Source organism: Pogona vitticeps, chromosome 8, assembly GCF_051106095.1.
Source record: "Pogona vitticeps strain Pit_001003342236 chromosome 8, PviZW2.1, whole genome shotgun sequence".
NCBI classification, from domain to species: Eukaryota; Metazoa; Chordata; class Lepidosauria; order Squamata; family Agamidae; genus Pogona; species Pogona vitticeps.
The window spans coordinates 4,994,950-5,017,583 of record NC_135790.1 but is presented as its reverse complement, the minus strand read 5'-3'; the positions used below and the strand labels follow the sequence as shown (position 1 = coordinate 5,017,583).

General features: G+C 46.6%; 2 protein-coding genes across 4 annotated transcripts in view; both read right to left on the bottom strand.

Annotated features, from left to right (window-relative positions):
* Positions 1 to 2,439, bottom strand: part of CCAR2 (cell cycle and apoptosis regulator 2) — a 35,667-nt gene extending 33,228 nt beyond the window's left edge. For all 3 annotated transcript variants that reach the window (XR_012080830.2, XR_012080829.2, XM_020780336.3), the window contains exons 1-3: positions 2,307 to 2,439; positions 1,267 to 1,359; positions 332 to 423 (exon numbers count right to left, since the gene is read on the bottom strand). Coding sequence is in view for 1 of the 3 variants with exons in the window: in XM_020780336.3 (XP_020635995.3) it covers positions 332 to 423; positions 1,267 to 1,333 (159 nt within the window). In the remaining 2 variants the exon portion in view is untranslated. The remainder of the gene's footprint in view (positions 1 to 331; positions 424 to 1,266; positions 1,360 to 2,306) is intronic.
* A 3,603-nt stretch (positions 2,440 to 6,042) lies between these two features.
* Positions 6,043 to 22,295, bottom strand: C8H8orf58 (chromosome 8 C8orf58 homolog). Its single transcript, XM_078379666.1, has 7 exons — positions 21,479 to 22,295; positions 12,703 to 13,343; positions 10,444 to 10,608; positions 9,970 to 10,171; positions 9,371 to 9,483; positions 8,585 to 8,703; positions 6,043 to 7,435 (listed from the first exon to the last, which is right to left on the bottom strand). Exons 1-7 carry the CDS (start codon positions 22,089 to 22,091, stop codon positions 7,333 to 7,335), a joined length of 1,956 nt encoding a protein of 651 aa, XP_078235792.1. The 5' UTR covers positions 22,092 to 22,295; the 3' UTR covers positions 6,043 to 7,332.
* Positions 22,296 to 22,634: the final 339 nt, after the last annotated feature.

Here is a 22,634-nt window from a genome sequence, read left to right as displayed (position 1 = left end):
TAAATAAATAATATAATAATAAATAACCTCCAGCAAATCTGAGACTTTACCAATAACTTTATATTGTGAAGAGAATATTCACATTTTTTTTCTCAGTGAACTCTGGCAAAAATTCAAACTGAGAGAAAATGTGAACATTCTCTCTCTAAATATAAAGTTATTCATACAATCTCAGAATGTAACACTTTAAGCCTTGAATATTTCACAACGTTACTGAGGTAAGGCAGAATCCCTAAACTGCTCTACTAAAAGAATAAAAAGACACCAGGATTTCACTACCTAGCAGCCCAGGAGAAAGCAGCCCAAGAAAAGCCAATCATCTCCCACAAACCTGAAGGTGACGTGCTGCCTGAATGATGTCTGCTGAGATAGGAGGATTTAACAGGCCGGGTGCCGGTCCCAATAAAGAGGCTGGTTGGGTTCCTGGTAAAAGAAGCAAGTACAGTTTCAAGCTCTACACAGTTTTAAAATATTAGGAGACTAACTATTAAGAGAATATTTACATATACCTTTATTAATCAGATAGGTAAAACTGTATGAACATTCTATTACACTGATTTATTTACAATCAGTAAAGACGTTTCAGAGGGACAAACCATCTTAATGTAAGAGGAATAATTACAGGAATTGGACTAGAGGGTGATCTGAGACTCCACAGTTAGGTTTGAACACAGATCTATATTATACATTGTTGTTGTTGTTTAGTCGTTAAGTCGTGTCCGACTCTTCATGACCCCCATGGACCAGAGCGTGCCAGGCCCTCCTGTCTTCCACTGCCTCCCGGAGTTGGGTCAAATTTATGTTGGTCGCTTCAGTGACACAGTCCAACCATCTCGTCCTCTGTCGTCCCCTTCTCCTCTTGCCTTCACACTTTCCCAACATCAGGGTCTTTTCTAGGGAGACTGGAATTATACATGCTATCCATTAATTAGATCAGTGGTTCCCAACCTTGGGTAACCCATGGGTTCTTGGACTGCAATTCCCAGAAACCATCAATACCAGCTGTGCCGGCTGGGATTTCTGGGAGTTGCGGTCCAAGAACACCTGGGTTGCGCAGGGAACCACTGTATTGGGGATCCACATCTTTTCTTTCAGGCAAATGAGGCAAAACCACAGTTACACAGTCCCCTCAATTCAGCAGCTATTATTTCAGACCAAGCTTCCAGGCACCCTCTCCAGCCAACAGCCACACTGGTTGTGCATTACAGGAGGCTACGCCACAGAGGGAGCAGCGAAAAACAGTTTTGACACCTGCATTGGACCAACCTGAGAATGATCTGGCTCCCTGAAGATTGCTTGTTCGCAGCTGCTTTTGGCGCTTGAACTGTGCCATTCTGAAAGGGGCAATCTGTTTATTTTCTAGAAAGAAAATTCAAAGACTCACCAAAAAAAAAATAGTACTAACAAATTTAGGAGAAAGAAATAGGACCTTTAGGACAAGCGGTTACACAGAAAAACAAATCAGAGTTTGAAGGGCTGAAACCTTCTCAGTTTAGGGCTGCTTTGTAACCTGCAATGCACTACCTGCAATGCACTACTATTCCACCTGCCCAAAAACACAAACACACTCCAATGATACAAAAATTGTCCAGGGATGGAAATCAGGAGCATCAGTATGCTGAGGGCAAATGGGATTTTTTTTTTTTTTTTTTTTTTGTGACTCTGGGGAGGACAGCGCTGTCTTGTCACACCCCACTTGTGACACTAAAAGGAGGCAATTCCCTTAGATTTGGAGGTTATCACACAAAGGCGGCAAGTTGCTCCTTATTCAACCTCTTGTTTCTCCAAAGCAGGAGGCGAAGTCTTCTTTAATTTTGTTCTTTTATTTTTATTTTGTTTTGGGTTGGGGTGTTTTTTTAGCTATCACTGCCGGCACAAGGCTACCCTGTTCCCCTTGGACCTGACGGGAGGGGAAGGTTCCCCTCAGGCCGCCGAATGTCTTGGGGCGGCTTCGTCCGGTCCGGCCGCCCAACACCCCCCCCCCGGCCCGCCCCGGCCCGCCTCGCCTCCCCCACTCCCGGGGGGGCCATGGCCACCTGAGGCGGACCGAAGGCACCTGTTTCCGAAGGCGGTTCCCAAGGGCCAACCGAGGAAGGGGCCGCGGCCCGGGAAGCCGTTTACCAGCCCCCCCCCCGCCCCCGCCCGAGCTGAGGGAAAAACCCGCCGGGAAGGAGACAATGGGGGACGACGCGTTGAGGGGGGGGGGAGCTGGACGGCCGGGCCTCCGCCCTCCCCCCACCCCACCCCCGTCTCTCTCTCTTCTCTGGGGACCCCGAGAGGCCGCCCGGGACGGCGCTGGAACCCACCTGAGGGGACGTGTCGTCGTGAGGGGGGGAGGGAAGGAGGGAGGGAGGGGGAAGGGCGCTCGGCGGCGGCGGCGACAACAAAGGGACCCGGAAACGCCGCCCGGATGTGGCGCCTCCGCGGACACGCCCCCCGCCTGCCTGGCCCCGCCCCCGCCCCGCCCAGGAGGCACCGGAAGGGCTTCTGCCCGCAGTGAAGCTCCCACCCGGAAGTTCATGTGCTGGTGTTTCCCACCCCCCGGAATTGAAGGGAAGGGCAGGGAACGCTGCGGGGGGGGGAGCGGGGCTGCGGGACGGCTGTTTGGCCTCTCTTCTGCCCCCCCACGCTCTTGGGCTACCTTGCAGGGTTGGGGGTAGGCGGCTGCCAGCCTCCTCCTGGTCATGGTGGGGCTCTTGGGCTACTTCACGAGTGGATTCGTCTTTGCCTCCCTCCCGCTGGTCTCCGTGGCAGGATTTGAACCCAGATCCCCTCCTCCTGTCCTCTTCCCGCCACCACAAGGGGGCTCGCTCAGACTCACAAATCTCTCCCCTAGGAAGAGAGAGCGCCCCCCCCCACTGGACTACCGTGCAGGGCTGGCGTGTGGGTGGGCGACTCTGCAGGGCTGGCAGAGGCACGTGCCGACGCCCCATCTGCAGTGTGTGTGTGGGGGGGGGGTGACTCCCTGCCCCGGGTTGGCAACTTCTTCCTGGTCTGACAGCATCCAGCGGCATTTTGATTACTACATGTCCCCCACCCCTGTTTTAAAAGACAAGAAGAACAGAAGATCAATTCTTATAGAATTGCTCTGGTTTAGAAACTGTATACAGTAGTTGCCTGCAATGGGATTTATAGAATAACAGCAGCAAACATTTTTGTAGTGTTCACAGCACATCAGTCTCATTATCTACTTATGATTTTACCACAGCTCTGCAAGAGAAGCCACTATGCTATACCAGCACTTCCCAGTCAATAGGAACAAAACCCCAAGTGTTTATTGGTTGGAGTCATCAGTATCTCTCACTAGCAAACAATAAACCTATCATCTCATCCTTTGTGCTGATTTAACAGAGGAGGGGAGACTTCGGTCACAGCCTTACAGCTGTGTTGGCCAAGAGATTAAAAGGTATCACTTCAAACAGCAAACATACAACAGGAAATAGTCTGGAGAGTTATTACAAAATCAACACTGCTACCACTAAGTGGTCGATTGGGGAAGTGCTCCCATTGTTTTCCGTCTTCTTTATCAGATTTGGAATTAAATTTGAACTTTCTTGCTTCTTTCTCCCACCATAAGCATGTTAACATCGACCCAGATTAAAAGTTCTCAGCAACTCAAAAGCTTGTGTTTGTTTTGTTTTTATATTTTGGTAGCCCCATAACAGCATTTTCCTTCTCTGTTTTTTTATTTTACTCATGGACCATGTCGCTTGGTTTCTCTTTTTTCCTTTTAACTAGTTGCCCATGTGTTTTTCAAAGTCCCATCTTTTAGGTCACAGTTCCAGAAGAAAAACTTAAGAACATGGTAGCTATAATCCTATATGTACTTACCCAAAAGCAGATTTTATTAAACTCCATGGGACCGATGCCTAAGTACGTAGATATGTAAAAGATGCACCTAGCAAAGTGATTAGGGATCCACAAATTTCCAGCTAATTTGCTAGTCTTAAAACCAAAAACGTTCAGTTTTGCAGCAATAGAGTGATGTAGCTACCCCTTCAAAAACAAATGCATAGATTCTCAGTACTTACGACATAAAAGACGAGAGTCAGCCTTTAGTTATTCTAGACTAATCAATATCAGTTATACATCATGCACTTTATTTATCTATACTAGTTTTTTTTCTTGCAAATTGTCATGCAGGATGGAAATTCTGGGAACTGCAGCTCAAGCAAAGCAACATTTCCAGATTTTGATTAGAACCTAACATGAGCCAACTCAGATAAATGCTACAGATCCCCTGAATTCCATGGAACAGAAACCAGATGTCCACAGAAGCTCTTTTGTTTGTGGGAAAAGCCTTTGATCTGGCAGGCCAATCTTGCGCTCTTCATGATCAAAATACCCACTGAAATGGGGAATCCGGCACAAGCCACTCTTGTTTATTGTACATCAAAAAGAAAGCAGCAGGGGGTGCAGGGAGGAGAGAGAACAATCCGTATGGCCAAATCCCAAATGGTGTTTACACAAGGCCTGCTGCCAGCGCTCACATACAAAGCACCGATCACAAGACTCCAGCAAAGAACATCAAAAGTAGTCTTCAACTGGCCGACAAGACATCCCGACTTCATCTTGCTCCAGCCATTCATTTCTCGGGCACTGGAATGCCGGAGGCTGATTTCTCAGGGCATCGGTCCATCGACTTATTCAGGGGCTGGTAATGTCCAGCCCTTCAGATGTTGTTTGATTGCGATCTCCATCATTCATCACATCCCTGTTCATGATGGATAGCCGCTGCAACCCAACAATATTCAGAAGGCCTCAAGTCTGGTCTAGTGGCTGAAATCCATGACTAATAAATGCCATGAGAGTAGGCTCATTGAAGCAGATTTGCTAGGTCAGCTCTTCCATCAGTTCTCTATTGATTCAAATGGGTCTACTCAAGTTGCCATTTACTTTAGCACAGTAAAGAGTGAATCAATGGAACTTAGACTTACCCAAACTACTCTGGCTCAGTGGGATATTCTCCTGCAACTCACTGCACTAAACCACAGGATTTCAGAACTGAGTGCTCTCAAAGAAACGAGGCATGCCCAGAACATGGGAAGCTGCTTCTTGATATAGGCGTGATTCCCCTTAAAAACCAGCCATGCTTCCCGGTCTCTTTGCAACTTGTTCGCTTGCCAGAAATTGAGTTTTTTTTTTTGTCACCACCACTGCAGCAAAATGCAAGGGGGGGGGCAGCCTCCGGTACAGGCCTCCATCCTCTAGAAATTGCCTACCCTTAGCCATACCTGGGATGGGCAGAGGGCAGCCCTGGGACCGTATGAGGCTCCCCCCCCCCAATCCTTCCAAAATCCTTTTTTTTTTCTAGCAGAAAGTTAAACTGAAGCTCTTAAGACACCTCGAGGTGAGGTGATTAACCTTTCAAACTGCTCATCCCACAGGGCCCAAAGGGTCTCCCCCCCCCGTCATAAGGCAGCTCTCCCTATGCCTGTGCACTGAAGGGCAATGGCATGTTGTGATTGCATAAGAGCAAAATGGACTCCTCTCAGCGGAACCTTGTCCTCACGCAGAAAAATATTTCACCCTTTTTCATAACATTAGAATGTGAGTTCTCGAATGAACCCAATGCAGGACCAAAGGCGCTTCATCTGATTCACAACTGGTGCCGGCCTTCCTCAGTTCCCATTATCTCCAGGCACTTTCACCAATTAATGGAGAAAAGTGATTTCTACCCGAGAGCAATTTGGGCAAGTAGCCAAACAGGGTAGTACGTGGCGGAACACGTCTGGCTGGGGGAGGGACACAGACAGAAAGAACATGGGTTACTGTGAAAAACAGGATGCTGTGTTAAACAGATCCTGGGGGTCTCATCCAGTGGCCTCCACTCATGCTCTGATGATACACGTTACTTTGCTACCTACAAAAGAATTCACACAACCCCAAGGAGAAGCAGCTTTTAAACATGCCAAAGCCTACCCACCCACCACTCACCCTCAAAACAGTACAACGCAGGAAACATTTCCCCTGAATTATGCTTAAAGTATGACCGCAGCTTTTCAGATAGTTTTCCTCTACCATCATTCCCAAAGCAGGATGTTTTAAAAGTCAGCAAAAAAGTTTTATTTTCCTCTTTTTGAAATCTTACGAATATATACATTTTTAACTATATACACATAAACGTGGCTGTGAGGCCATATAAATAAACAAAATTCACTCTACCTGTGAAGATATACAGTTGCAAAAACCTTTTTAAAAAAAAAGCAACAGAGGAATGCCAATGCATTGTTCAACGGGGTGGGTGCGAGGGGTGGGAAGCAACCAATCTACAAGTTATTAAGTTATTTCACATTCTGCAGTACAGGGATTTCCTGGTGGAGACCAGGCGTCAGAAGATGCAGAAGCCTCTTCTTCGCCAGCTAATGGTTCACATCAGTGTTTTATGGCTGCCAGTCTTAACCCGCTAATGTGAGAGGAGGCTCAGATCTCTGGAGGACAGAGACACATGGGAGATGGGGCAATCTACTTTTGTCCCAAATAAAAGCCAGTGGGGATGCCAACTGACCACATCTTTGGGGACTGGCATCTGTAGGCCAGGCTTAAATCCAGTTTCCTCCAGAGGACAAGCCTTAGGGAGATGTGTCCCAAACACAGTGCATTAAAAAGTGAAGTGTGTGAGGACAAACCAACAAGGTTCAGCACCACAGTTAGAAGGGCTGGCTCGCTCGTTGCAAACAGTACAGGAAAGAGTGGTTTTAACATACAGAGACTCAGCTCTCTCTAACAGCTGTTACTGGATGTTGCTGCAACGGGTTCCCTCCTGAAACGTGGTTTGCCAGATCACTTTCGGCCAACTCTGCTCACGAAATGCTGCTGAAAACAATGGACAGCTAGCAGGTCCCCTCAAGATTAAGGGTCGCCAGCCATAGGGAATCTGTGGTTTGCGTGCAAAATGTGTGCAAGATGTAACTGGAAATCCTGCTTAGGAGGGTATTTCTTCAGAGCCAGGGAAGCACAAAAAAAAAATGAGACTAGGCTTGATCCCAGTTTTCAGAGCCAAGGTTTTCAGGGAGCCACTGGATCCACAGGAGACCAAAGAAATTTCATTTTTAAAAGTCTAGTAGAGGTAAGTGGCCACTTCCACTGTTTTGCTAGGGGGAGAAGGCTGTGTACCCCACACCTGCCATTTTTCCACTCACAGAAACAAGTAGGGCTGGCGTGTCTCAGCTGTAGTCATAAGGTCTCCTCTTCCGCTAGTGGGTATTCAAACTCCACGACCCTCAACAAATCAGGAAGAAGACATCCTGAGGGGCCTAGGAGGGATGGCAGTCAATGCAGGTGACAGCACCAGCCCGCACATTGATCGTCTCCGCCAGGCGAACCGGGAGCTCACTGCATGGAGAGTTGTTTTGATCGGTGTTTCTGTGGCCCTAGACTGGGCAGAAAACGCCATCGGCGATGGGGTTCCTGTCTGTCCTTCGCAACATCTGCTCTGTAAAGTAAAATGAAAAGAGAGGAAAAAAAGAAATCAGGCTGGAGAAATCCTTGACTTCAACTTTGTAAGTTTGCTCACCACAACATCCACGGTGCCAGCCAATCAGCAGTTCCATCCCACACACTGGGAAATCCAAACGTACTTACTGATCGTTTCAGCCCTCTGCCAACATCATTGCACAAGAGTCAAGGCTATAGTAGCATAATATTTATTATAATAATAACAAACATTATCCCTTCCCAAAATATTGCACTAATATTGAATCGTGTAGGCAGCAACAAGCCCTTTTCACCAGCTTGGCTAACGTGCCAACCACCAATCCGTTCTTGTTTGGATTGAGTGATGCTTTCAAGCTTGGTCGCTGGTGTTCTTCTTACATTTTCTTTGTATTGATTGTTTGGCAGCTTATAATGTAATTTGCCTTGCATTCTTTTGACAATACATGGCAGAAATTCATGGGCATAGATGGGTACAAGGACCAGCTGCCACAGGGCTAAAGCCTCTCTTGAGAAAGGGGAGTCAGTCTACCTCAAGGAAGGAAAAATATCCCCAGCTGGCACTGTTTGCTTTTTGTCCTTCCACCAAAGCCAGGGAGACCAAACAGAAAAGGGGAAAGCAAGACCTCATAATAATGTGTGCTGCAATTATGTACTGCTCTCCCACATGATACCTACCACTCAAGGTCTGTGTCAGAGCATTGATACAACAAGCTCAGTATTATCAACAGTAACTGGCAGCAAATCTTCAACATTTCAAAGGATTCTTTGACAGTTTTGGGTGAGATTTCTCCCTAAAGATGCGGAAACTTCAACCTGGGACCTTCTGCAGGCCAGGGTTGCAACCTGGCAACTCGGACACAGAGCTCTGCAAAAATAATGTTTACACTCTAACAAAACTGGGGATGGCCCCACAGACGTCCAGCATCGTCCATCAAAATGATAGGTGCAGAGGCATATGATTCCTTCGGACCGTTGTGAAAACTCGTGGATTGCCTTTCTAGCTCCTGGGGTGGATGTGCTCCCAAACCACCACTACGAGGAGAGGAGAGAGGAAGACCAAGCTGAAAGGATCCTCAAAAGATTCTGTCTTCTTTTTCTTGTGGGAGGTTTTTTTTCTGATTGCATATGTTTCTGGCAAATCCCTTACCTGCTGTGTTTGTTGCTGGGGGCAGGTTCACCACATGAGGTTGGCTCATTGGTCCGCACAGATCTCCTCGTGATCCTGTTGAAAAGCCCTTTGATTCTGCACCAGCGTGAGTGTTCGCTCTGAGAAAGAGACAAGGCACATTGAAGGAATATTGGCCATGAAGAAATTGCAGAAATAGGAGGCAGGATCTTTCCCCTACCTCTAATGCCACAAAAGACAGAGGGACCAGTGATGGAGAATGTGTGGCCCTCCAAAACAGCAACACCCATCGTCCCTCTCCATTGGCTATGCTGGCTATGGCTGGTAGGATCTGTAGTCCAACAATAGCTTGGGAACAGCAAGCTTCCCATCCATGAAGGACACATTGGACCTGCAGAAAATTCCTCCCCAAAGCCATGTCAAGACAGAAGAAGCCTCCCGCAGGGTCCAAGATTCAGTATTCTGGATTCAGTCTCCACACTGCATCATTATAGGCTCCCCCCACCATGCCAGAGGGCAGTATTTTACTTCAAGGGGTGATGGGCAAACTGAGGAGCCCCCACAAGGCTGCTCTACAAGATGCAAAAATGGCTGGCAGGGAAACAGACTCAAGAGGGACAGCTGGGAGGGCGGTGATTCTCTCTCCCGATATTGCAGCTTCATTTTGTCTAATAGTAAGCCCGCAAGCATAATGCCTTTGACCCCAACGTTTCAAACCTAAGAGAAAGTGTTGGCAAAAACATTTCCATACCTTCATGCATTGTTTAAAAGGACCAGTTTATATCCTAACGCAGATGGCTGGCTTACCTTGAGCTTCATGCCGGGTGGCAAAGTACGAGAACCCCCATCCAGTTGATCTAAGGCGCTGGGTGAGCTGACCGCATTCAGGGCTGCTTTCCTAGAACAACTGGCCTTGCTCCCTGCAATGGTGCACAGAGGAGGAGATTGTCTTACACGAGAGCAGGCTGTTCACCTTTCTAGCTCCATAGTGAAAATATATTATGGAGTCACATTTAATGTGGTTGTACATGTTATAGTCGCAAATAGCATGCAAAGCTTTATTTGCAAATTTTAATTTAAAATTAAACTATTTGTAGCTATTTTCAAGAAAAGAGGGTTCAACAGAATTAAAAACACCACCTCCCTTTTAAGTTCAAAAGCAGTTGGGGAGAATGAGCATACCAAAACCTGTTCACACTCATTTCAGCACGCCCAAAGAGCTTTGCATCTGATTTAGAGTCATTTGCAACTTTGAAACGGCCTAGGTTGTATCCTCCCAGGACATTATTCACCAATGTCATGAAAGAGAGCATTTCACACTGGACACAGGTGATAAGCTTTATCCTGCAGACCAAGCACGAGAGGTGCCCATGAACAGAATGAAAAACAAATAAATAAATGCTCACTTGAGGCATGGGCTGGTCTCCGTAGCACATAGGTATCGGAGGCAGAGCGTGCCCGGAAGTGATGGAGGTGCCAGGGTTTGAATGAATTGGGTCCCTCCTCTGCCGTCACTGCCTCTTCCATTTCTGGAGCAGCTGAATTCTCCCATTGGGATTCCACTCTTGCCAATCCAGGGCTTTCTGGAGTTTCTTCAAAAAAGCCTTTCTGTTGGATAAAAAAAGGGTACCAACGTTAGAGAAAAACCATTCCAAAGGGCCTGAGGAAGGCTGTTCAGCGCACACGCATGTGTCAAAGCTGATGGGTGTGGGTGGGAAGGTTTTGAGGGGAGGTTTGCAGAAGTTGGGAGAGGATATATAAAAACATTCTTATACAAAAAAATACACAGGTATGTATATAAGTATCAAGAGCCAAAATCAAGTCATTTCAATGTGATTTAGTCTCAGATAAATGTGTTCTGTGTTGCAGCCCCTTCTTACTTTCTCAAATTCCTGAACCCGGGCCCAGCGCTCCATGTTTCTTTGTCGATGCTGGAGCTGCAAGTTGGTCCGTTGAAGCTGGGCAATCTTCTCCATCATCTGACAGATGTGCTCCAGGTACAGCAGGCCCTCTCCGGGCATAGCAAGTAATGGCTCGTTCTTCACCTAGAGAAAAAAGCATCACAGGGCATCAGGAAATGTGGTCCCTGACATGCAAAATCAGGGAAGACAGAGACACCAGAGAGAAGCAAGGAAAGGGAGGGCAGCCCTGGGCATATCCTGGAGCAGGATGAGAACTATCACTATCAGAAAGAAGGGGGGAGCATCACACTGTTTGCAGGGGGAAAGGGAGCAAGGAGATGACAGAGAGGCAAGACCACAGCTGCAGACGTTTGGCTTTCTTTGTTCACTTTGGGGCACAACCTTACTTTTGAAGTCACACTGGCGAAATCCTGTCCTCAAAATATCCTAGTCCCGAGGTGTTTCATGCTTTAGTCCTTATGAACGCAGAGATGCATTTGCAAACATGTAGTCAGAGTTGACAGAAATGTCCAGGACGCCTTCATTTATGGTTTCTCCCAACCTCCAGTAACCATTGCTCATCACTTACTCATGCCATTTTATCATACTCCAGCCCATCAATCAAAACTTTTGAAGAGTTTCTGCCTGGTGTAGGTTTCAGCGAAGCAGGTCTACCAAATAAACTGACGCAACACCAACATTCATGCAAACCATATTTATATGCAGACATTTCAGAATCCCTGTATGTGTATCTGAGCACAGGACTTGACATTCTCCTGTATTTAAATAGTCAATAGGCAGCTCCCAAGCCATAGGGTATCTGATTTTATTCCCTGATCCCTTCTCTCAGACCTTGGAAACCCTAAACCTTCCCCCCCCCCCCATGAGCTTCATGACCAAGTGGGGATTTAAACAAGGGTCTCCATAGTCCTAGAACCACTCTACCCACTACACCATACTGGTTTTCCATTACTCCCCCCCCCTTATAACTGAGCAGATATGATTAAAACCACTCAATAAATTCACAGCTCATGCACATTCTGGATCAGAGGCTATCCAACCTACTTACAATCTGAAAAGCTATGCACATGTCTAGCTAAAAACAAAGCCCACTAACTTCAGTGGCACTGCTTCCCAGTTAAAATGATGGTGTGGCACAGTAGATATGACGAGGTCTTCCCAGCCTTCCCAGCAGTCGATATCTCACAGTCTACGATACAACATAAATTGTCTCCATGTGACTACTCTGATGCCTACAAAGAAATACCAAACTTCAGTGGTATAGAATCCAGTTTGAATGCAGAAGTTGCCAACTGCAGTGTCTGGTAAGGATGTCCAGGCAGGGCTGGGAAAAGGGAAAGCCACTTCCCAGCAATACAGGAAATACTGAACTAGGTTGACCCATCATCTGACTTGGCTTGTATTAAACTCTATTCTGACTCATGAGGGCTAGAATTTTATTTTCTTTTGGGTAGGAATAGCATAACTTGGTGGCAGAACACCTGCTTTGTATGGAGAAGACCCCAGGTTCAACCCCTGGCATCTCCAGTTCAGGCTGAAAAAGACTATTGCCTGAAAGCTGAAGAGATGCTGCCAGTCGTGGTTGACAATATAGGGCTCGATGGACCGAGAGTTTGATTCACTGTTAGGCAGCTTCCTATGGTCCTCTCTGAACCGTAGTGGTAAATCAGTAAGTAAGTAAGTAGATGTGTTAATAGCAAGCTACAACCTGAATGAATGAGAACTTGCTGCCACAGTATCACTCTCCCAAAAAACCAGGTCAGGAGAGTAGGTGGAAGAGAGAGAGTATGTGTGTATGTTATTAAAAGGCAAGGACATTGCCGCATTCCAGCAAGAGGCAATTATGCAAGGTATAGTCATTAGATGGAATGCATAGTATTTCCCATACGAAACTACCCCACCTAGTTAATAGGAGGGAAGGTTAGGTCATAGCAGGAAAGCATGTCAACTTCCATGCTGTCAAAGTCTTTGGTATACTTAGGTTAGCTGGTCAATCCTGAGAGTCACACATCTTTCCATTTGTTCAAATCTTGCCCTTTCTCCCCAAACTTTTCAGCTGCAAAGACTTTTTTTTCCTTTCCTGGCACATGGCTGTTCCTACACCAAGCACAGAGGCAAACCAAAGAAGAAAGGAAAGCCACTCAGAAAGGATGATGGTGAAAAAGAAGGAGCGGGTCCACTGGCTAGGCCAAGTAGCCAGACGCTCTTAGTACTGACCTTGTCTTTCATGCTGGCCACTTCTGGGTTGTCGCAGTCAAAGGCCGGCTGACCATCTCCTCCACCAAGCATCTCCATCAGGTCATCAATGCTTGTTGGCCGGGGCATAGTGGAGGGCCCTTCCAAGCTCTTCAGGGCACAGGGCATCCGACTCAGTGGCCGAGGACAGCGCTTCTGGGGCTGCAGGGCCGGCTGTGCTGCCTCCTTGCTGTCAGAGAGATTCTGGCAGCGCGTGCCATCTTGGGTGGGACCTGGCAGCACCTCCTGCCCCTCTCCTTTGGGGCAACTCTCATAGGGTGGTGGAGGAGGACTGTCTTCCACCGAAGGGTGGAAACCATCCGCAAAGTCCAAAAAGAAGCTTCTCTCTGACCCCGCTGGGCTAGACAGAGAGTGATCATTGCTGGCCATCTCCATGCCCGAGTCCTCGGATTCGGATTTCAGGAGCCTCCCACTTATAGGCGAGAAGCCTACCTTGTGGGGGACAGATTCTGCCGGGGACTCGGCCCCGCTCCATCTCTCCACTTGACTGCTCATCTTCCCCTCCAGTTCAGGGCTAAACGAGAATTCAAGATGAGGAGCCTGCTGGGTCATGCTGACCGAGGTTAAGACCACACAGTCCTTGACTGGTCTCCAGGCACTACCTGCAGATGAGAAGGGAGACATGTGCAGTTAGACAGAAGTGGCTTCTGCTTCTACATGAATAAAAAGCCCAGCACCTGGAACGAGGTAATGACACTGCTTGCACTATAGAGATCTCTGCTCTGGGCCCTCCCCTTCCCTCCCGACGCTCTAGAGGGCAAGCTCCTTAAGAAACATGCTGGCTTTCAACATTTGCATTCCAAGAATATTCCTCATGCATGCATGATTCAGGCAGAAGTCAATTTCCAGGAGTGAGTCAATAGTCTTTAGACAGAGTAGTCGAGTGAAAGGAGCGACGACTCTGCCACCGGAGAAATCTCTGGGTTGTGCCAAAGGAGGCGGCAGGTGACTTCTTTTCTCCTTTATAGGCTGCAGATCGAGCAAAATTAGCATTGCAACCAGTCCTCACTAGATGGCGTTATGATGATGGGGGAGAGTACCTGTCACTTTTCCCCTCACACACATACAAAAAATGGTTGCAATTAAAAATGCTTTAAAATATACCTGTTTCAAGCAGCTTTTAATCAGTATGATTTGTTGGTGTGCTTCTAGCATTGACTTTTCATATTTTAATTAGTTTTGTGTCAGCAGAATTCTAAAAAGCATACTGTATACAAATTCTATGGTTTTGGATCACAAAACTTTTATTTCTGTGTGTGTGTTTTTTTCCTTTGCTGCCTTAGCTGGACTTAATCCAGAAAGGCAGCTCTCATACACGGCTGTAAACAAAACAAGGATCTCACAGTGACAGGCTTTTTCATTCCTCCCCTCCTTCCTGGCACCCTGGGAACATAAACACCGTATCTCACCCTCTTATCAGCCTGGCTGGACTGTCCAGTGAAGTGTGGAAGAATGTATTGCTCCAAGAGGGCCCTGGACGAACATAGCTGGGAGGGCTGAGCAGCTGTTTACAAAGGGAAGGTTTTTTTAAAAAAACAGATGTCTGCCATCACCTTGCAATTTGGCACATAACTGCAACCAGTGAAACCAGTACAGCTTCTTCAAGAGCTGCCAGTTCCACTTCCTCTGCTATTACCCTAGCAACCACACAGACCCTCTTGATTCTTCAGAGTCACCTAACTGTTTAATGGGGGCAGCAAAGATGGGAGGGGCTCCCAAAACCAGCTCTGGCCAGCTCGGGAACACACTGGTTTTTAAATGATGCAGGAGGAGGATGGAGAAGATGGGAAAAGAACACTAGAGCCCAATGTTTCGCTGGCAGTTACCAACTGACTTCTCTTGGACACACTCCAAGCATCATTTAAATCTGAGCTGAAACTGTCCCTTTCCCGCCTTTACCAATACGTTATTAAGAGCAGCTGAGTGTAGTTGCTTTATTTATTAATTTTTATTTCTGTACCTTCCTTTAGCCACAGCTCTTTGGCCCACTCACAGAATAAGGTTCCGCTCTTAGTCTTATAACACAACCAGGAAACCCACCTCCTTTTAAAACTATTTAATAAGTCTGTTATCATATCTGGCTTCCAGCATCCCCAGGCTGTAAGAATAGTTCAGTCTTCTGTTCAGACAATATGGTTGCATATACCGAGCAGTTTATCAGCTGCTTTTAAAAACTACTGTTAAAGAAAGAAAAAGAAGGGATCATCTTCAACAACAATTCTGGATCTAAAAAAAAAAACCCACCCTCAGCCATTGTAATGGAAAAGCACCCAAGGACACATAAACATGTAAAATGGAATATACTGTATTGCTAAAAGTCTCTAAGGCAAGAATGAACCTTTTGCACTGCAGATTGTAACTGTTAGGCTACCCTTATCAGCTTGAGCCTCCCAATACTTACTTATTTATAAATAAGTTTTATGCATGACAATTAGAATGTTGCATTAGAATTCAAAGGAGGCAACAGGTTCAAATTCCCCAAAAGGCTCAAGGTTGCCTGAGCAAGCTTGAACTGGTCCCATCAATCAACATAACTCACCTCCCTGGTTTGTGGTGAGAATAAAATCTAAGTGAGGAAAATGGCATATGTTGCACTGACATCTTTGAAGGGAAGGCATGATATCACAGAAATAAATGTAGGATTTAGTGCATCCTAGTTTGTTAATTGGACGGCCATGTTGAGCAAAATTAAATGGATTGCTGTACCTTATGGCTTTGAATGTGTACTTTGTGTTGCTTTTATTTACCATTTTTAAGTATGGCATTTGTTTAATCCTTTTTTAGTATTTGCATACTCATGGTTGTTAGCTTTAAATGCTGTCTTTTAATGAGGTAAGCCGCCTTGGGTCCTTTTTAATAAGAAAGGCGGGGTAGAAAAACGTTAAATAAATACAAAAATATAAATACATTTCCCCAAACAAAGATGTAACAGTTGTGACTGTGTAGGCTATGACTCTGTTTCGAGTCTTGAGGCTGGGCCAGGCAGAGGGAGGAAAACAAAGAACCATTGCTATTGATCCCCTTTGCATGAAAGGAATTCTTCTCAAATAAATTACGGATCTTGGTTTCCTGCCACATACAGTGTAGCGGAGCTTGCCTGCCATGTCCATTGTGTTTTAAGATACAGGACAAAGGTAATTAAGGATTTGCTAATCTCACTGAAGTGCAGTCCAAGAATTTACACACTGTGTTGTTCCTGGCCCGGATTGGCAGGCAGAGAATCACGTGTAAAGGTATTCCTGGTGTACTTCATTTCAAGCTGCAGACCTTTGGAAGAAGACCCCTCCAATCAAAAAAGAAAACTAAGGAAAATGCTCTGCACATATACACACACAAAAACTGTAGTGTTAAGGAGATACCTTCATCCTCTCCTGTTTTCTCTCATCCTTCATACCCCACCACATCCATACATTAAAATCTGTGACTAGAATTAACCCAGTTTGGGAATACTTAGCAAATGTTTGCCGGCTTGTAATGGATTTCCACGAGACGGTGGTATCAGTTTGATAGCATTTGAACTGCCCTCATTCCCCATCCTTCGCTTGTCCTTTTCTGGTTTTGCCCCCTGCCCACTGGTTACATGAACTCAAATCTGGCACGGAAAATGATGACCTGCAGAGCAGCTGTGTATCCGTAACCCAGTTATTGTTCAAAGAGCTCAAGGCAAGAAAGCAAAAAAGAAATGACAAGAAAGTGAAAAAAGAAGAGAAGGTAGAGTGGCATTTTCGAGACGGAACATTTGAAGAAAAGGTTTGCAATCTAGGAAAGCACACAATGAAAGAAGTCTTTAAAATGCTGCAATGCGTAGTTGTTTTTTTAAAAAATTCGTTGTGTTTTGTTTCTGCTGAAATAGGTTAATCGTGCTACTCTCAGATAGACAGATGGCAGGTCATTCCATTTATTTCACAAATACACCTTCCAAGGTAGGTAAATAATCATCATCATCTCAGAACTACAGAGCTGTAAGGGACCCAATGGATCATCAAATCCAGCCCCTGTCAAGGAGGGCCAGCCGGGAATCGAACTCTCAACCCCAAAGGCCTGAACCACTGAATTCAAGAGACTAAAGGTTTCATGACTTAATAGGCATTTGACCCCAGGTCCAAGTTCAATATCATGATAGCTTCCCCCCCCCTCTCTCTTTGGGGCATCCTGAGGCCTTAATGAACCATTCTCCTACTTCTTGAAACGTGCCATTTTTATTTCCAGACTGTGGTGCCACCCAAAAAAAAAAAAAGCATTGAAGCCAGCAATGCTAGCAAACAAAAGCCAGTGAAACCTCTGCTCTGATCATTGGCCAAATTACAAATTCTACCCCACAGCCACGAGGGCTAGACATTTCATTCCTTTAATGAATCAAATCCAAGATTGCCCCAAGAGGTAGAGTTTTGAACCAATATCCCAATTCATTCTTGCGAAATAAATGTAGACACAAGAGGATACAGTATATGCCTTCCTCTCAAGGCATCAAGTACCTTTAGAACAGCATTTCCCAACCTGGGGGGTCATGACACCCAAGGGGGAGGCAGTGTCACAAAGTGTTTTTGGGAGGGTCACATGTCACCTTATATGCATTGTAGCCCTTGTGAAATAATTTCTTTTTTGGAGACAGATATTAAAGTTAGTGTGTATATATATATATGTATCAGGAGCAGGCCCTTTAGGGGAGAAAGATGCCTCAAGTTTCTGAAAAGGGATGACTTTACCCCATTAAAAAGTGTTTTATGCAAATACAGAGGGGGTTGAAAATTACTTGGCTATTATAAAAGGGGGTTGTGACTCAAAAAAGATTGGGAACCACTGATCTGGAATGGCAGTAACAAAACCGTACCTGGAAGGTCGCCATGTGTCCAGCTGCACATTGGACCTTCCTCCGTGTGAAACTATCCTCTGATTTTGAAGCCCAAGACTGGTTTATAGATAGGAGAAAGTGTCAACAAAGCAAGGATGAACCAGAGGCACACCACCGTTTACAGAAACTAGATGCTCACTGAGTCATAGAGTAAGCCGAGACCAAACTCTGCTTATCAAATGGAAAGTATTGAAAAATAAAATTTAAAAATAGATAAACTAAAAACATAAGGAGGGAGAGCAGAGGCTTGGCCATGACCCATCAAGAGCAGCTGTATAGCAGAATGGGCAAAGGCGCTGGCCAGCCAGTCAAAATCCTTCCCATTACATACTGTATTTCCAATTAAATTAGAATAATTATTTCTAAATCTGCGTCTGTAACTTAACTGATCAAATGTAGTACAAAACTGTTTTTGAGGCTTTCAAAATTTTAACTCCCCTTTCTTAAGTTGCAGTTCTCTCTTTTTTTGGAAAGTTTTTTGGCTAACTTACTGTGTTTCTTGGAAAATAAGACAGGTTCTCATATTAATTTTTGCTCCAAAAATGCATTAGGGCTTATTTTCAGGGGATGTTTTATATATATTTTTTCATGTACAACGATCTACATTTGTTCAAATACAGTCACGTCATCTTCTGCTTGCTGCTCCAGGGTGGAGGGCAAGGTTTCACTTAACAAAGGCTTATTTTTGGGGTAGGGCTTGTGAGCATCCTGAAAAATCATACTAGGGCTTATTTTCAGGTTAGGTCTTATTTTCGGGAAAACAGGGTAGTAAAGTGAGCAGCACACTTCTGACTGCTGGTCGGCACCCTGCTGAGCCAGACAGGAAAGCTAGTTCTTCTCATTGAACTAGAGTGACCATCTGCCACCATGCAGCCATTGACGAGACACATTTAATACATGCTATTAGAGATGGGCATGGACCACCAGTTTGGCAGTTCATTTCACAGCCAAGGAGGTTTGGCACACCCGAACCTGGTCCCTTCCATCAGGCACCCACTCAGAGGAGGTGGCACATGGAAGATGTAGCACTGCCTCCAAGTGGGCACCTGTGGGAAGGGGCGGGGCTGAGAACCGCCAAACATCTGTCCAGCTGGCAAAGGAACCGGCACAAACTACAAAAACCAGCAGTTTGTGCCCACCTCTACACGAAATGTGTATTTCTCTTGTATTTCCAATCACCACTTATGGGTGGGAAAGCTAGACTGTTAAGAAAGCTGACAAGAAAGGCATTGATTCATCTGAAATGCTGTGCTGGAGGAGAGCTTTGTAGATACGACAGACTGCCAGAAAGACCAACAAGTGGATCTTGGAGCAAATCTCTGGATTTGGAGCAAATCTCCAGAGGCAAAAATGCTGAAACTGAGGCTGTTCTACTCTGGGCACATCATGAGAAGACAAGATTCTCTGGAAAATACTGGGAAAGGCGGAAGGCAGCAGGAAAAGATGATGATCATATCTGAGATGGACTGACTCCCAAAAAGGAAGCCACAGACTTGAGTCTACAAGAGCTGAACAGGACTGTCAAGGACAAAACATTTTGGAGATTGCTCGTTCATTGGGTAACCATAAGTCGGAGGTGACTTGACAGCACATAACAAGATTTATTACCAACAGTTCTGTAGGGGGAGAAAATACCTTGTTATTGGAGTGTCTACACACTCGTCTATCTTTGCTGTCTCAACTAAATCACCCAAGACATCCAGGTGACCTGTGATACAGACAAGCCCTGTCCATGAAGAAGAAGTTTTCATTCTTCACAATGTCAGCATTAAAGTAAAACTGGTTTTCCAAGTTCCGCACCAAATGATGGAAAGAAGGGCCCTCGCTGCCTCACCCCAGGAGCTATTTTGCAGAATATTATTAATCACCTTGACAAACATACCCCATCAAGTGGCCTTTGGGGGAATGCAAAGGAGCGCATAACAGAAGATATAATCTGTCTGCCGAAGCACCTGCCTGGCTCTCTTTAAAATGCTCCTTGTTCCATTAAGTGAATGAGGTGACCGATAACAAAGCTTTCCGGTTTTATTATGAGATTTTTATTAGCGAGTGGCTTGGATGTTTGTATCAGATACCTTTGTTTTTTAAATAGAACTTTTAATGAGAGTTAGCACCCTTCAGTATGAACAACAGAAATTCAAGATATAAATGTATGCCTTGTGCAGGTTTCTTGTGCTCCTGGTTATGGAGGTTGCAAGAGGTTCAACATACATGACTCCACTCCGCCGTTCCTCCAAGGAATTCAGGTATGAAATAGGGTCCAAGGATCTGTCCTGTTTTATCTTAACCGCTTTGTGGGCTAGGTGACGTGAAAGATGCCGGCCTGTGTGGGAAGTTGCCCCCCTCCTGTGTAGTTCTGCTGGCCAAGCCTTCCTTCACCAGGTATCACTCCCTTGAGGTCAACAAAAAGCCCATCCCCACCTTCCTCAAGGAGGACTTTCTGGTGGCTGGGGATGATGGGTGGAGGGTCATCTGCCTCCTGTAATGTAACGCTCAGCCTCCTGCACATAACATGGCCCAGAAAAAAAAGCACTCATGAACCAGAATGAATGTTGTCCCTTACACTAAAGACACACAAACACCGCCATGTCTCTTCCCCCCCTCCTTCCACAATGTGGAAGAGAGGGTGGTGTGTGGGTTTTTTTTGTAATGTCATTTTTGTTACATGATAACAAAAATCTTATCTGTGGGTTCCTACTCGCAAAAAAGGGGGAAACTGTTGTTTTTTAGTTAGTTACTTTGATTTGCTATTGACACCTCTCCTAAGCCCTTCTGAGAACTTTTTCTTTCTTTCTTTCTTTCTTTCTTTCTTTCTTTCTTTCTTTCTTTCTTTCTTTCTTTTTGCCCAAGGAGACATTAAACACACTTTTGAGCTTCCCTTGTACAATTTGTGCAAACACATGGTGCAAATGCAGTACCCAAAAAAGGCAAAACCAACTCATTTTAGGGGACCTGCATCCTCTCCCAAGGCTAAAAACGCATTTCTTCTTGTTGTTTCTGCGTCCTTCAACACAAACACAAAACCCTGCGTTGCTGAGACAGAATCCACACTGTCAAAAAATACTGTACGTAACAGTTAACACCAAGAACGACTGTATCTCAAACTCAGAGGCAAGGGCCCATGCAGTCAAAGAGTTAAATCCTGTCCCAGCCACACTCAAAAGCAAAACAACTGAAATTAATAGGACGGATCATCGCAGCTTTAAGTTCCATTTTTCAGAGGTGTCAGAAGAAACGGATTGTAATCCAGGCCAGTTCACACCGAAATAAAGCTGATAGTCTTAAACGTGTCACAAACTTTTTAGCTTGGTTATTAACTCCCACGGAATTCATTGGTTCCACTCTTAAATATTATTCCGGCTGGGACCCACGCCGTGCGGTTTATCCCCAATACGAGTGGGATAACCCACGGATAGTCGCACTGAACGGTCACTGCAGTTGCGGGCCATGCTAAACCGCCCGGCTCCCTCCGTTTCCGTGCGCCCCGTCTCCCCTCTCCTACGGTTTTATCAGGCATTCAGACGTAACGGAGTAGTTTATTTCGACGGCAGAGAGAGGGGCTTCTCGAGAAGCGACGCCCGACGCGGGCGCCCGCTTTCAGGCACCGGCTCCCATAAACTCAAGGCAACTTTGCCCGCGGAAGAAAAGCCAAACACGCGGCTGGCGTCACGTGTGAAGTGCCCAAGCCGAGTCTCGAAGCTAAAGTGGGTGGCGAGGAAGGTCGGCTGGAAAACCGCTACACGCACACAAACACACACACACACACACGATTCGCCCCGCGTGGGACTCGTTCGCCCCGATGCGCAAGAAGACGGACTTCGGGGGCGATCAAGGCGCCCCCCGAGACTCGCCAGCCGAGAGCGCCCGGGGCGGCGAGCGACTCACCTCGGTTCCAAAGCGGCTCCACCGAGAAGACGCGCCGCCTTCCCAGCAGCATCTTCCGCAGGGGGGCGCCACGGGGCGCTTGCCTGTCCGTCCTTCGGGCGACTGGGCGGCTGGAGCGGGACGGACGGGCGCGGCGGCCGGTCGGCGGGGTGGCTTTATGCGAGGGAGCGGCCCCGATGACGCTGCCTTGGACCCTCCCTGGGGAAGCAGAGAGACGCGCCCCCCCCCCCGCGCGCCGGAGGGGATGGGTGGGCCGGTGGGCGAAGGAAGGAGGGCCCCCCCGGGGAGGATCCGCAAGACGGGGCCGGAGGGGAGGGTGTTGCGCCTCCGCCGACCGGCAGGTCTTGTCTCCGCTTGCGCTCCGGTCGGGGCGCCTCCGTCCGCTTGGCGCGGAATCCCGTTTGGAGCCTGGAGAGGAGCGATCGCCGCCGGGAGGAGGAAGAAACCCGGATTGCCTTCCCGGCCTTGAGCTTCTCCTTTGCCGGGAAAAAAATGGGTTTGCTGGAGTTACGTGGCAGGTCTCTTTCCTTCTCCCGGGTGAACAAATTTCGGGGGTGCGGGCGGGCGGGCGCTTCTTTTCCTTCTTTCCTTTCGTTTCCTTCGCAGCGGTCATTCTCCTCCTGCCATCTGTAAAATGGGGAGAATGCGATGCTGACAAGCCGTACAGGATGGCTATACAGATCTAGTGACAAACAGAGGCACTTGGAGCCTGAGATAAAAACGCTAAAGCAATGTACTCTCTGCTAAAGTCCTCTCACCTTGGAACAGGCTGCATTTCTAACCAGCAAAGCTATTTGAACCCCCCCCCCCAAATGGCTTTTCTAGTTTAACAAAGTTTGATACTATTGACTGAATTTTTTTAGACTCTTACTCCACCTTCCCTCCAAGAAACTCAAGCCTGTACAGGTGACTTCCTCTCCCCTCCTTTTACCTTCACAAATATTCTGAATAGCTCAAGCTGAGTCAGTGTGAGAGTCCTTCAAACCAGACTAAGAATCTGAACACCAGATATTTCTCAGAATATTTTGGATTACATCTTCCATCCTCATCCCCAGCCAACACAGAGGATGTTCAGTGAGAGAGGGCTGCTGTATTGGAGAAGCAGACCTCCAGATTTCTTTCCCCTCCTGACTGCAATTCCCATCAGCCCCAGACA

What these genes read in the sequence shown, in the direction of transcription:
- C8H8orf58 (XM_078379666.1), bottom strand. Translation starts at nt 22,091, where the DNA reads ATGACCGCTGCGAAGGAAACGAAAGGAAAGAAGGAAAAGAAGCGCCCG. An exon ending in GGGTTCAGGAATTTGAGAAA is followed by an intron (nt 10,172 to 10,443) that starts GTAAGAAGGGGC and finishes TTTATCCAACAG; the next exon opens with AAAGGCTTTTTTGAAGAAAC. An exon ending in CACCCGGCATGAAGCTCAAG is followed by an intron (nt 8,704 to 9,370) that starts GTAAGCCAGCCA and finishes TCTCTTTCTCAG; the next exon opens with AGCGAACACTCACGCTGGTG.